Source organism: Centropristis striata, chromosome 24 (genome assembly GCF_030273125.1).
Source record: "Centropristis striata isolate RG_2023a ecotype Rhode Island chromosome 24, C.striata_1.0, whole genome shotgun sequence".
NCBI classification, from domain to species: domain Eukaryota; kingdom Metazoa; phylum Chordata; class Actinopteri; order Perciformes; family Serranidae; genus Centropristis; species Centropristis striata.
The window spans coordinates 15287432-15302225 of record NC_081540.1 but is presented as its reverse complement, the minus strand read 5'-3'; the positions used below and the strand labels follow the sequence as shown (position 1 = coordinate 15302225).

At 34.0% G+C, this 14794-nt stretch overlaps 1 protein-coding gene across 4 annotated transcripts in view; it reads left to right on the top strand.

Annotated features, from left to right (window-relative positions):
* agap1 (ArfGAP with GTPase domain, ankyrin repeat and PH domain 1) overlaps positions 1 to 14794 on the top strand; it is a 219059-nt gene that overhangs the window by 95650 nt on the left and 108615 nt on the right. For 2 of the 4 annotated variants that reach the window (XM_059327899.1, XM_059327897.1), the window contains exons 2-4: positions 5136 to 5194; positions 6607 to 6694; positions 13661 to 13675. In XM_059327899.1, coding sequence (XP_059183882.1) covers positions 5136 to 5194; positions 6607 to 6694; positions 13661 to 13675 — 162 coding nt within the window. The remainder of the gene's footprint in view (positions 1 to 5135; positions 5195 to 6606; positions 6695 to 13660; positions 13676 to 14794) is intronic. The other 2 variants (XM_059327900.1, XM_059327898.1) reach the window with 1 other exon arrangement.

Here is a 14794-nt window from a genome sequence, read left to right as displayed (position 1 = left end):
ATGGAGGAGTGTTTCCAGTCCCACGATGCTCGCTCTCATTTCTAAGTTTTTTCCTCCCTGAGCGAAGAGAAAGAGCTCTCTCTCTCTCTTTCTCTCTCCTTCATCCTCTTCATCTCCATCTGTTTCCCTCCATCTGTTTTTCCTCCTGTTCCTATTTTTTCCTGTCGTACCTGTCCTCTTTTTTTCCTCCCATCTCTCAGCTCATTTTGTCCAAAACACTCTTCTTTCCGATTCCAGTTTATTTCCCATTCAGCCTTCTTCTCTCCATTTTTTTCTTGTGACCAAAAACAATAATGGCGGCTGTTATTGTGATTTTTTTTTTTAAATCTCAAATGTAAATGAACCCTTTTTATGTGCCTTGTGCAGCGATATGACTCTGCAATTTCAACCTTTCCTCTCCTGACACCAAATCCAATCCGTCTGTTATTCTGAAACAAGCAGTTTTAGTGCATTTTTTTTACTCTTTTTATATTTTACTCACTGTGGCCTTGTATTTCACTGCAATATGTAAAATATATACATAAAATCTATAAGTCCTGCAGCTCCATGGAATCAGCACAGTCATGGCTAGAAGTGGGAACAACTCAAACATATATTTTGCACAGAATAACACAGTTCTAATGAATCAATCAAAATCATAAAATAAGTTGAATTTCCCTTTTTTTTTATTTTTTTATTGGGAAATATGAAAAATAATAAGGATTGCTCCAAATATTCTACATATAAAACTATTTCCATGTTTCCAGCCTCTACTGGCCTCTCCTCTCTGGTCTGTGTAAACAGATTTTCACTGAATATTTGTCACAGGATCTGGTCAGTGCAAACGCTTGATTTTTTTTAATATTACCCGTTTTAAATGACACATATAGAATAAAGTCATTTTGACTTTTAAGACAATTTTGTTTTTCCTACAATTAAGTTTTTTCTACATTTGTGGAAATGCCATAAAAAAATATAAATTACTTTTATTACAAATATAAACCATAAAATGGAAGTTGAAATCTGTAAATTAATATAATGATAAGTTATCGATTTCTTTCTGGTTTGTCACAGTAAAACTTTGAATTTAATGTAAGAAATATTTTTAAAAAATAATTAGAAATTCAAAAAACTAAAACGTCTGGCAGCAAAAGTTGCCAAACTCTTAATGTCATATTAAAGTAATCTGTTTTTTCTACCGATATGTATTTTTTAAAATCTAGATATTTACTTTTATTATCCATATTTCATAAATGATCTGTTAAATGACTTGCAGTTCTTTGCAATTTCTGAATAAAGTGCTGGAAATAATATTTTCTTTTTATCCAATTAGAAAACTTTTATTCTCCAGTGTTTGAGTGTGTGTCAGGTCATTTTGACTTTTAACACCATTTGAAGCTTAATGCCTCTTTTAACAGTTTTCTTTCCATGATAAACGGAGGATTTTTGGAAGTCTTTTAAAGAAAAAATACATTCTTTTTTTTTTTTTTTTTGCTGCCGGCTGAAACACCCTAATTGCCGGTCACCTGGCCGAGCGGCTAATCGTGATTCCCCTCGCCGCCCGGTGGGTCGTACTGGGAACCAGCATAGGGAAACTAGGGGTGCCCCCCCCCCCCCAGAAAACAGGAAGCAGCTGGGTCAACATCCTGCCTGGCAGAGAGGGGAGGGGCCGCACCGGCACAGGCCGCCGTTTGTAAAAACCTCAACAATGTCCCCTCTGTGTGTCCGCCGGCCAATGGAAGGGCGGGATTCTTTCCAGATAGATACCAACCACACACACACACACACACACACACACACACACACAGACGCATCAGCACTAATAATAGTCCAGACCACCACAGAACAGAATTTAGAAACACCACTGGACTTTTATTGTGAAGGAATGAGAAGTGAATTCTTTTTCGCAACATCTGGAAACCAACACAACAGCTGTTTATTTTTTGCACAACTCCTGGTGTTTGATATAAAGCAGAGAAACGTATTAAAAGACTGATTTTTAATTGAGTATTGATTGATTTAAAAGTTGAATTGGAATATTCAACAAATCAATAAAATTCCTAAAAGCAAAATGTTCGTACAATTGCACACAAACAAAGAAATACGTGCAAAACAAAAATTTTGTCCAATATTTAAATATATAATATATATTTTAATATTTAAAATTATGTTATTATTATTATTTCCTTTTAAAATATTCAGATAAAACACTGATTTAAAGTAGGGCTGGGCAATATATCAATATAAAAGATGTGATAGTTCAAATTGTGCACTGTGATCCTTGCTCCAGAAAAGCTGCAGGTTTTATTTAAGATATTTTTTCATTTAAATGTGCACTTCATGGAGCTTTGATTAAAAAAAAAAAAAAAAAAAAAAGTACTCCTATTGATATACAGTATTTATGTTCACTTAAATAAATGGTTTCAATAAAACTACTTGTGACATGTCATATTTGACTTTGACTGAACATTTGCTCTCACTTTGCGAAAAAAATATTGGGATATATATCATATATCAATATTCGGCATAAATATTTCGGGATATGACTTTTGGTCCATATCGCCCAGCCCTACTTTAATGGTCTGTTTTCTTCATGCTTAGGCACAAGGCTCAAACGATCGATTAACTCTTATGAATAACAGATTCAAGTTCTAAAGAGCTTTTATTAGTACACTCATGATTCAAAAGAGTTTGGATGCTGTGATAAATGTAATTACAGCAGCATACAATGACTTGCAGATTAAAGTCTTTCTGAAGATATGATGGTGGAGACTACAGGCTGACACAGATTGCTGCTGATGAATTAGTAAAAAGGGACTGAAGGCTCTAAGTGGACCTGCCCCACTGGCCTACTTACCACAGAGACCAGCAGGGTTAATGGAGTCCTTTGTCACTACAATATATAAAAAATATAATATACATACATATATATATATATATATATATATATATATATATATATATATATATATACACACACACACATACAATCTATAAGTCCTGCAGCTCTATGGAATCAGCAAAATCATGTCTTTGTACAGAATAACACAGTAAGAATCAATCTTGGCTAAACAGTGTCACATATATTTAGGCTGAAAATTGATATATGATATATATCCCGATATTTTTATCACAAAGTGAGAGCAAATGTTCAGTCAAAGTCAAATATGACATGTCAAGTAGTAGACAAGTAGTTTTTTTTTTGTCGAAGTCAGTAGAAAAAAGTCTAACGTCGAAGTCACGAGAATGAGAAAAAAAAGTTGATATCTCGAAAAAAAGTTAAATTAATGAGAAAATGGTCAAAATATCGAGAAAGAAGTCGAAGTCAGAAAAAATAAGTCAAAATGAAAAAAGAACAAGTCGAAATCATGACAAAAAGGTCAAGGCCAAAAGGCCAATCTTTTTCTGAAATAAATATATTTATATGACAAAAGAATAACGGACATTATAAAAGAACTAAATATGACAAACCGTAGCAAGGGTAGTATTAATATATAAAGAAAGAAAAAAATAACTGATATATGCGATATGGTCTAATTCCATATCACATTTAAAAATATATCGATATATTTATTACATCGATATGTCGCCCAGCCCTAGGATCGAGTGCAAATGCTTTATTTTTGGACACGTTTTAAATGATACCTGTAGAATGAAGTGATTTTGACAGAAATATCACATTTTTTAAGCTGTTTTTTGGTTCATCTTTTATTACGGAAACGTTTGTAACCCATGACCCGTTCAAGGACCATCACAGTTCCAACTCTGACAATAAAGCCAGTTTCTTTCTGTGATAAACGGCGGATTTTTGGCAATTTTTCTAAAGAAAACATTGTTTCTTAACCTGCTGGTAGTTTATGAGGCTTTTAAGAACCCAAATGTCCTGAGAGAAAAGGCATGAAGCTGCAGGAAACTTTAAAACTAAAAGATGTGGAGTGGACTTGTGAGGATGAGAGCTCCCTGATAACGCTGACACTATCACGCTGCAACAACACACTCATCCAGTCGATATGTGAGTGTGTGGGAGGAACAACACCGCCCTCATTTCCCATGACCTCTGAACCTCTCACACTGACACACACTTTAACAAGGTGTTTCTACTCTAGACTGTATAAGACATAGCCATACACTATATAACAAAAAAAGGTTAATAAAGGTTAAAAAATGTAAAGTTTCTTGTTTTTTCTTCATTAGTACAAATGCCATAAAAAAAGATAAATTACTTTTATTACAAATATTAACCGTAAAATTCAAGTTTTTTTCTGGTTTCTCACAGTAAAACTTTAAATTTAATGTAAGAAAAATAAAAAAAACTGTCTGGCAGCGAAAGTTGCCAAACTCTTACTGGTTTTTTGTTTTTACTGTTTTTTTCTACAGATAGATATTTACTTTTATTATCCGTATTTTTTAAAGAAATTATCTGTTAAATGACTTGCAGTTGTTTACAATTTCTGAATAAAATGCTGGAAATAATATTTTCTTTTTATCCAATTATGAAACTTTTATTCTCCAGCGTTTGAGTGTGTGTTTTTTTAAATTTGTCTCTTTGTGCCATTTCTTTTATTTGTGAACGTGAACTCAACATGAGTTTTTTTTTAAATGTGCTGCCTCACACATGATTTGTTCAGGGACAGTCAGAAATCCAAAAATCTGATGATAACTTATTTTTACAGTTCTGGCTCTGATAAATGGTGTAGAGTTGGCAGCTTTTAGAATCATATATGATATGAAATATGTACATATATATTTAAAGAAAACATGCCTATCAAACCTGCTTGCGGCTGATTTTCGACTTGTTCAAGGAATGTGGGAAATTTAAAAATCCAATTATATTTTCTGTTTTTACAGTTTTTGTCTCTGATAATGGTGTACATATATATTTCTTTTTAATCAAATGTGCTGGAGTTGTGGGGGTTCAGAAGATATGTTGGTCATATATATTTTTTTAAATATATATTTTTCTTTTTCTGCAGTGGATGTGAAAGCATCATCAATACATTTGTAAATTTTCTTTCCAGATTACGTAAATATTTCTTCTATTAAGTGTTGGAAAGAAAAAAAAGTCAATGCTCTGTCGTTTACTCAACTGCACCTGAAGGCACCACGTGTTGGTTACATTTGATTGACACTTGTTTCTCCTCTTCTCTCTCTTCCAGACGCGTTCGTGAACAGTCAGGAGTGGACGCTGAGTCGGACTGTGCCCGAACTAAAAGTGGTGAGTTCAAAAGTGCATAAGAGGGTTATAGGAAGAAGTTATGGAAGGAATAAGAGAACTTGTTTATGTATTTATAACCAATTATTTATGTATTTTTCTGCAACCCAAGTGAAATAAAATTATTATCAGCCCTCTGAAAAATATATCTAAATGAATACAATATGTCAGTTTATAAAAAACATAGAAAATATATTTAATATACAAAAAATTTAAAATGCTGCTGGTTCAGCTGCAGCTACAGATTTCTTCATCAATAATTTTGTCTTCATTTATTTCTAAAAACACAATGTATCTGCAGTGGAAGTTGAAGCATCTTCAGTAAATGAGTAGATTTATTTCCTGATTAAACCATCAAATTGTTGTTCATTAACATATTTTCCTGATGGAAGCGTTCCTCACACATGACAAAAAATGTTTGAATCCAATTATTATTTTTGTTTTTTTAAATACAAGCTGCCTTCAAACCTGCCGCAGACTGTTTGGATCAGAAGATACCTTGTTCATATATTCCTAAAAAAATATAATTAATAATGTTAAATAATAGTGTTAAATAATAATTTTTTGCCATGGCAGCATTGTCAATATATTTGTAGATTTGCAATTAAAGCATTAAATGTTTCTCCTAATAAATGTTTGAAGGTTGTGAAAAAATTTGATATTTAAAATTTAGAATTTTAAATGTTTATTATTTTTGCTTACAATAGTGAAATGATAGAGCATTCCTCACTCACGACTCGTTCAAGGACTGTCAGAAATCTAAAAATCTGATTAGAATGTCTGTTTTGACAGTTTGTGTCTGTGTTTAGGGACCAGTCCAACTTATTATCCAGGTATACACCTAGATACTTATAACTTGGCACCACCTCGATGTCCACCCCACAGGTATTCACTGGCTGAAGGGGGGCTTGAACATGAGGAAACCTCTGATCATTTCCTTAGTCTTTGAGGTGTTCAGTAGGAGATAGTTCTTGTGACTCCAGTCACTGAAGGCTTTTATCAGATCCCTATATTCACATTCCTGTCCATTCCTGATACACGCCACAATAGCAGTGTCGTCCGAGTACTTCTGGATTTGGCAGGACTCAGAGTTGTATTTGAAGTCCCCTGTGTACAGTGTGAACAGGAGTGGAGCCAGAACAGTGCCTTGTGGAGCTCCTGTGCTGCTCATTAATGCTCCAGAAACACAGTTCCCCAACCTGACATACTCTGGTCTTCCTGTCAGGTAATCTGTGATCCAGGAGATGAAGGAAAGATCCACTCCATCTCTGTCAGCTTGTTTTTGAGTATGTTGGGTTGGATGGTGTTGAGTGCGCTTTAATGCGAGTTATAAAAATGTATTTTCGATTATTTAAATATTAAGGGAAAGAAACCCTCTCTCTTCATATGGCATTGACTGATTCTCCTCCCCCCAGGGCATTGTGGGTAACTTGGCCAGTGGTAAGTCGGCGCTGGTGCACAGGTACCTGACGGGGACGTATGTGCAGGAAGAGTCGCCTGAAGGTAAGAATCTTCTTTATTTTTGTCTTTATGTGATCTGGCTGGATCTTTTTTCAGTGCCAAACTCCTCCAGCTTCCCCTCCTCCTCTTTCCAAGATTAGATGCATGAAATAAATAAAAAAAGCAGATTAAATCAAGTTCAAAAAACGAGGCGGGATTAAAACCCTCGCTGCGCTCCCAGCTGTGCCTCCATGTTTCCAGAAGCTTTTCTTCTCATGCTGCACTCAGAGGGAAACAAAAGCTCAGATTTGACCAACAGAGCAGAAATAAAGATAAAGAAGAGCAGAGAGAGTCACGCACCAGCCTCTGCTGTCTGCATCTATATTTCAGCAACACTTTCTTTACTTGAAATAAATATTTGCATGCTTTCAGTGTTGGAAAGAGTAAAAAAAGAGATGATTAAAGACATTCTGATATCGGCAAGCTCCAGTTTGATACGTTTCATGTGTAAAACTAGAAAATAAGTGATTTATAAATTAGGATTTAAAAGTAAAATATTTTTCCTCTGGTGTACTGGAACGTTTTACCCCTTAGTTACTCTGCAAAAATGTTATGCAAAACTTGTGTCCTTTTCTAAAACAGCTCGGGTGTAAAAATCAGCGAAAAGTTGCAAAACACTAACCATCATATTAAAGTAAAAAATATTTTAGTTATTTTACAGATATACATTTTTTAAATCCAGGTATTGACTGGATATTACCTGTATTTTTGAAGAAATTATCAGAAAGATAACTTGCAGTTCTCTACTGTTGTCTGTAAGTGTTTTTTTTTAAATTTATATTTCTTTTTCTTTTTTTACATTTAATTTACATTTATTTTATTGTAACAAAACAGAAAGTTGCCTTTATTTTACATTCAGCAATATGATGTGTATATTTTGTATTTTTACATTGATTCACTGTAATTTCACATTCAAGACCATTAAGCAATTGAATAACACTGTAAAAAAATATATATTAATTTACAGATTTCAACTTTTTATTTTATGGTTAATACTTGTGATAAAAATAGTATACCTTATGGCATTAGCACAAAAAGCAGGAAAAAAGCCTGTTTATAGTATAGTGATAGTGTATATAATGTAATTTTCTAGTGCAGACAAACAAACGGAGCATTTCCTCTCAGTATTTTCTCTTTCATACATAGATAGATAGATAGATAGATAGATGGATAGATGGATAGATGTACTTTATTTATCCCAAGCTGGGAAATTACAGTGTAGCAGCAGCATTACACACAGAGACAATGACAACACAATTAAATAAAAAAAACAACCTAGGCATACTTCAAGCAATAAAATATAAAAAATATATAAAAAATACAATAAAATACAATACAAATACAATAAAATGTAATGTAAAAAGAAGGAGTATGTATTAAGGAGTAGAATTCCAGTGCAGAATAAATACTAATATGCAGTATAAAAATGTTGGTGCCGTGAAACAATAAGGTGCAGTGAACAGTGTGCATAAAATCTCGTCTTCTGTGAACAGATACAACTTTAGCTTTCTTCAGTGTTTCTGCGTGGTGCCCTGCGGTGTCGGCCATATTCCTCATCTAATATTAAAGCTGCATTCAGCCTCCTCCTGCAGGCAGAAACCCACTTCTGCTAAACCCTGTGTTCCTTTTAATATTTCACCGCTCCTCTCTGGAGGAAGTCCCACACTTCAGCAGAGATTAGAAACTATTATTGACTAATGGATGAGGAAGCTCATTTCAATAATGCAGCAGAGATCGCCTCACGAACCCACACTTACCAAGAGATGTGCATGCCCAGCGTAGGGCTGGGCAATATATTGATATAAAAGATATATCGATATCATTTTAAATGTGATATGGAATTAGACCATATCACATATATCGATATACAGGCATTGGAAAAATTATTAGACCACCCTTGTTTTCTCCCATATCTGGTTCATTTTAATACCCGGTACAACTAAAGGTACATTTGTTTGGACAAATATAATGATAACAACAAAAATAGCTGATAAGAGTTTAATTTAAGCTGATATCTATGTTTGCCTTGTTTTTTCTTTTTTTTGATTTTGGTTATTATCAAGAAAACCATGGAAAATGTCTAGATATCAGCTCTTATATTAAACTCTTATGAGCTATTTTTAATAATAAAAAGGGGGGGGGGGGGGGGGGGGGATTGGACGAAACAAAGGACAAAAAAAGTCTAAATAAAATGACTAATAAGTTGAAGTAAAGTAAAAGTTAAAAAAAGTGAAAGGTCAGTTAATTGTTACAGAAAAAAATTGCCATAACTGGTGTTTTTAAGAACAGCCTAATTGTTATTACATGACATATTAGTATTGGTTTGAAAAGGAACATTATGTCATAATCAGAGTCAGAGATTTCAGATTTCAGTGTCAGATTTTCCTTTATTGTCATTGCACAGAGTAGCAAGTACTAGGACAACGAGATAATCCATCAACCCGTCCAAACGTATACTTAAAACACACATACAATATGACAGAGGTGGACAGGACAGGGAGACTCAGGCCCCATTTACACGAGGACGCTTGCGGGTAAAAATGACGAAATATTTTATTGGAGGTGCCTTTCGTTTAGACGGTGACAGCATTTTTGGGGCTTAAAAACGTAAAAATCTGAAACCACCCTCCAGAGTGTAAAACTGTAATCTCCTCCGCCGTAGCGTGTCCGTCTACACTGCCAAGACACAAAACTCCAGTACAGGGAAATAAACAAACACGTGGGATTATTTCCATGCGTCGGACCTTTAAGCTGCTCTGGCAGCTCTAATAAACTTACAGGAGTCTTTCCACCAAATGTACAGGATATGTAGAGATAGTATCAGTGAACAGAGAAGGATCTGTAATTACCTCCATCACATTTTGGATGCACCAATTGGTCGGAGGCGAGCCAGACGGCTTTGGACGAGACCTGGGAAATCTAGTGGATGGTGGAGAACTTTGTGGAAGGAGTAGCTGATGAAAATGTAAAATAAATAAATTAAAATGAAAATAAATGCTCTTATGGCTTTAAGTGATGCCGCCTGGCATGCATACCTAATCCAATTCACACACACTTTAGCGTCACCGTATGCAGCAGATTTCCTCCTGAAAACGCTCGTCTAAACGTGAAATAAAAAGTGAAGACGCGACGCCACTTTTGCGTCTTTTGTTCAGACCGTCATCATGTAAACAGGGCCGGAGATGAAAGAAAAGAAAGACAGCACAACGTGAGGAGAGGAAAGGAGGAAAACAATGAAAAAAAAAACTCATACCTCAACATAAGCCCATACTCAATACACTTTACAACATGAACAGACTTATCACACTCCCTATTGATATGTTTTTTTAAACAAATGTTGGGAATACATAATTTTCTGTACTTTCCTCTAAACCAGCAGCCTGTACGTCTCAGTTTCCCTCTCTCCGCCTGGGACAGAGAAACTGAAGCTGCAGCTCATTAACCTTTCTTGACCTCTTTGTATGTTTAAAGTCCAGAAAACCATCAAACGCAGCGAAAACTTTGCTGCTTTTGTTGTTTGGGGACCCACCCAGAACACCAGTTTTAGCCTCAGCGGGTGCATTTAAAGTTTAAAGCCAATAAGAACGTTTTAATTAATAAGTCGCTTAAGGAGCTTATGGCAGACTGATCGGTGACTCTGTGGAGTTTTATTCAGTGAAAAAGTTTGTGGTGGCGGGGAATCCCCAGATTATTCCTGCAGGGATGCACACAGCAAAGATAAAATCTTCTTCACAGTGACGTACGGCTGTTAAAAGGCCCCGTGCAGCAGGCAGCGTGGCTCTGTTTCCAGCGCCCGGCCTTAATTACACCGCAGCTCTGCCAAGAGCAACACGACACATACCGGAGCAGAGCCGGCCCCAAACAACAGCCCCCACACATCTCTGATCTGATGACTTGGCATCAAGGAAACGCCAATTAAAAACCCCAAAAACTCTTTGAAATCGTTGCGTAACCAGCGAGGAATAAAAGCTCGAGCTGATGTGTTGTTTTGAAATTCCTGCGAGCTAAAAATAAAGCTGAGGCTGGATTCCCATGGCGAGTGACTGGGAAGCGACCGCAGCGCCACAAAGCCACGGACCAGAAGTATTCCTAGGCTGCAGACTGGAGCCGCGGCTGCAGACCGCTGCTGCTGCTGCTGCTGATCACAGTATTATAACTATTCCAATTACTTTGCATTACATAGGGCTGGGCGATATGGACCAAAAGTCCTATCCCGATATATTTAGGCTGAATATCGTGGAGGGGTGCGCATTGGCACTGCCCTCACAATTCGATTCGATTACGATTCACCAGGTAACGATTCGATTCAATTCGATTCTACGATGCATCAAAATTCTACTGCACACAACAAGGGACATTTTTCGTCAGTCATGAGGCAATACAAGCAGTCAGATAGGCCTAATAACAACATATTTTATTGGCTGCTATGTGTGTATCATCACTCTCCTGTATCTTTGACATAAATGTCATTAAATAAAATTAAATTTAAAAAAATGGTACAGGGTATTGGATATGGCATTTTCAAACCTGAAAAAAGAAAGAAAAAAGAAAACATAAATCACCAGTGGAAAGTTGTGGGGGCAATTGCTCTGTCACTAGTTTGGAGTTTAACACAGTTTTAAACTGGAGTTGTAGTTGGGAGTTTGAGTTTAAAACCGTGTTAAACTCCAAACTAGCGACAGAGCAATTGCCCCCACAACTTTCCACTGGAGGCCAGAAAATAAACATAATCGATTATGGAACTTTGCCGCATCGATGCTGAATCGTGCATGCCGCATTGCGATGCATCGCCGAATCGATTATTGTTGACACCACTAAATATAGATATATGATATATATCCTGATATTTGTATCGCAAAATGAGACCAAATGTTCAGTCAAAGTCAAATATGACATTACCTTTGAAATGAAATAGGCCAATCTCTTTCTGAAATAAATGTATTTAAATGAGAAAAGAATAACGGACATTACAAAATAACTAAATATGACAAGCCCTCGTAAGAGCAGCATTTATATATAAAGAGACTTTTTTTTAAACTATATCGATACATGCGATATGGTCTAATTCCATATCACAAATAAAAAAAATATCGATATATCATTTATATCGATATATCGCCCAACCCTAGCCTTACTTTTGGAACTCTTCTCAGCCATCAATCAACCAGTTCATCAAACTTTAATACGGGTTAGTGCAGCTCAATGTGGACCAAGGTTATAAAAGTTTTGGATTTTTCATTAGTTTTAGTTTTAATTTCGTTGTGATTTTTTTTTTTTCAAATTCAGTTAGTTTTAATTAGTTTTGAGAGTGAATTTGCTATTTTTAATTATTTTTTATTTTTTGGAAAATACTTACTTTTAGTTTAGTTTTTATTAGTTTTAGTGTTAGTTTTAGTTTTTTGTAATGGGGTATTTGTTGGGTGCCATATTAAAAAAGGTCACATTAAATGTTTCCTTTATTTCCTTTGTCTGATCCATCTCAGCCCCAATAAATTTATTAAGTCGTAAAACCAGATAGATGAAATAGATTTCATATCAACCAAAAAGGTTTTTGTATGAAAAAAGTTGACAAAGAGGAAAACTAAGGACATTTTCACTATAATTTTAGTTAGTTTTAGTTAGTTTAGTAACCACAAAATACAGTTTCAGTTCGGTATCGTTTTTTTTTTTTAACTTTTATTTCAGTTAACAAAAATGTTTTTTCAATTCTGGTTTTCGTTATTTTGTTTGTTTAAGTTAACTATAATAACCTTGCTGTGGACCATAAAAAGCCTAAGAAGGAGACAAAGGCAAATCAACAAATTAATTCCAATGATTTTAATAAAGGAAAAGGCATTTAAAAGCTATCAGAAGAGGAAAAGTTGGAAGAAAAAAAACCTGTGTGAAATAAAAAATGAATGAATTCTTGTATAAAAGGACATAACCCAAATAAAAAATGAATTAAATAAAAACAGTAAAACTAAATAAAAAAACTAAAAAATTCAAATAAGTTATAAAATCCACCAAAAAAATATATAAAATATTTTTTTTCAAAAAGACGGAAACTAAAGAGAAATAAAATTGTTTGGAGGGATAAAAACAGAAAATAACAATCATAAAATTAAATAGTAGTGAAATACAAACTGGATTAAATAATAGGAAAAAAAGACAAAACCAGAAGAAAAAAATGTATAATTACAAATCAATAAATAAAAAACAAACATACAAATAAACAATAAATTGCCATATAAAATATAGATTGAATTCATAGAAAAAGAGAAATAAAATTGTTGGGAGAGATAAAAAAAAAAAAAACTGAAAATAATAATAATAATAATAATAATAATAATAATAATAATAATAAAATTAAATAGTAGTGAAATAAAAACTGGATTAAATAATAGGAAAAAAAGACAAAACCAGAAGAAAAAAATGTATAATTACAATAAACAAATATCAATAAACAAATAAACAATAAATTGCCATAAAAAATTGAATTGAATTAATAGAAAAAAGAGAAATAAAATTGTTGGGAGGGGTAAAAATAGAAAATAATAGGAAAAAAAAAATTAATAAAGTTTACAACATAAATATTAACATAATTCAATAAAGCAATTTACATAATATATTTTTTTCTTCAAATCTTTTGTGATAATTTAACAAAAAATATATACTGTTTAACAAGAGCTTTGTTTTTATAAACGTTTTATTGTACAATTGTTCCATATTTAAAGCTTTTAATGAGGTTTTCAGACTTCCTGATGTTTATTCCAATTGTTTAAGGAAGAGGTTCCGGTTCCCAGATCCAGCCATGATCTTTAGAATGTCTTCTCTTGTTTCTCTCCTCTGCTGTTGTGTTGTGACGTTGTGCCGGGACGCTGGCTTTTATTCTGACTTATTCTGCTCTCTGGGTTTGACTGCATGTTATTAACGGCGGCTGCATTGTGTCTGCTTTCTTCTCTTCTTTCTGGGCTGCTCTCTGTAAACTAGCTGACGTGGACGCAGGTAACAATCCTCTCTTCCTCTTCTCCCTCTTCTCTTCTCTTTCATCCATCCATTCATTCATTCTGCTCTTTGACTCTCAGCATGTTGAGAACAGCTCGGCTTCAGCGTCTCCTCCCACTCTAATAACGCCTTAATGGAGTCAAGTAGCAGCTGGTGAAAGCAGAAACGAGCCTGATGGCACGTGATTGTTTCATCCAAATTCGAGGAAAACATCCAAAAATCGGATCCATAATTCCATACAAACTTCCAAGATGTTTCCTATAAAAATGTCTTTTTATTTGATGCTAATTAGATTCAATTATTAGTGGTAACTGATCATCTGAAGGTGAAATTATGTCACACTTCTCTACAGAATTGTGCACAATCCAACAAGAATAAAGTTTGAAATCATGTTTGTGTACAAACAAACAACAACAATTCAACAATAATAAAGTTTGAAATCATTTTTGTGTACAAACAAACAACAACAATTCAACAAGAATAAAGTTTGAAATCATGTTTGTGTACAAACAAACAACAACAATTCAACAAGAATAAAGTTTGAAATCATGTTTGTTTATATACATACATACATACATATATATATATACATATCCCTTTTATTATTATTATTATTGTTGTTGTTGTTGTTGTATAACTATTATTTGTAATGATATTGTAATTATTTTTAAATTATTATCTATTTTTTCAAGATAAAAACAGTTTTTAGTACCTTCCATGTGGCATTAAAACAATAAATAAATATATTGTAAAACAATGTATGAGTAATAAAAAAAACTATTTATTTTAATAGCATTATTTTATTTTTCATTATTATTTCTATTATTGTTATTATTATTGTTTGGAAGTGAAGTATAAATAAACTGCTGCTGTCATCACTGAATATTGATTATGGATTAAATGCTGAAGCCAAAGCTGACCTCGATGTGACTGAACGTGTAGCTCCACCTCATGTCACACACACACACACACACACACACACACACACACACACACACACACACACACCATTATAAAGCAGAAACTTTAACAGTCAAAAAAATATGTTTGAATATGAATTCAACCTTTAATTAAACGTATTAACCCTTAATAAAGTTTATATTATAACAGAATGCTGCA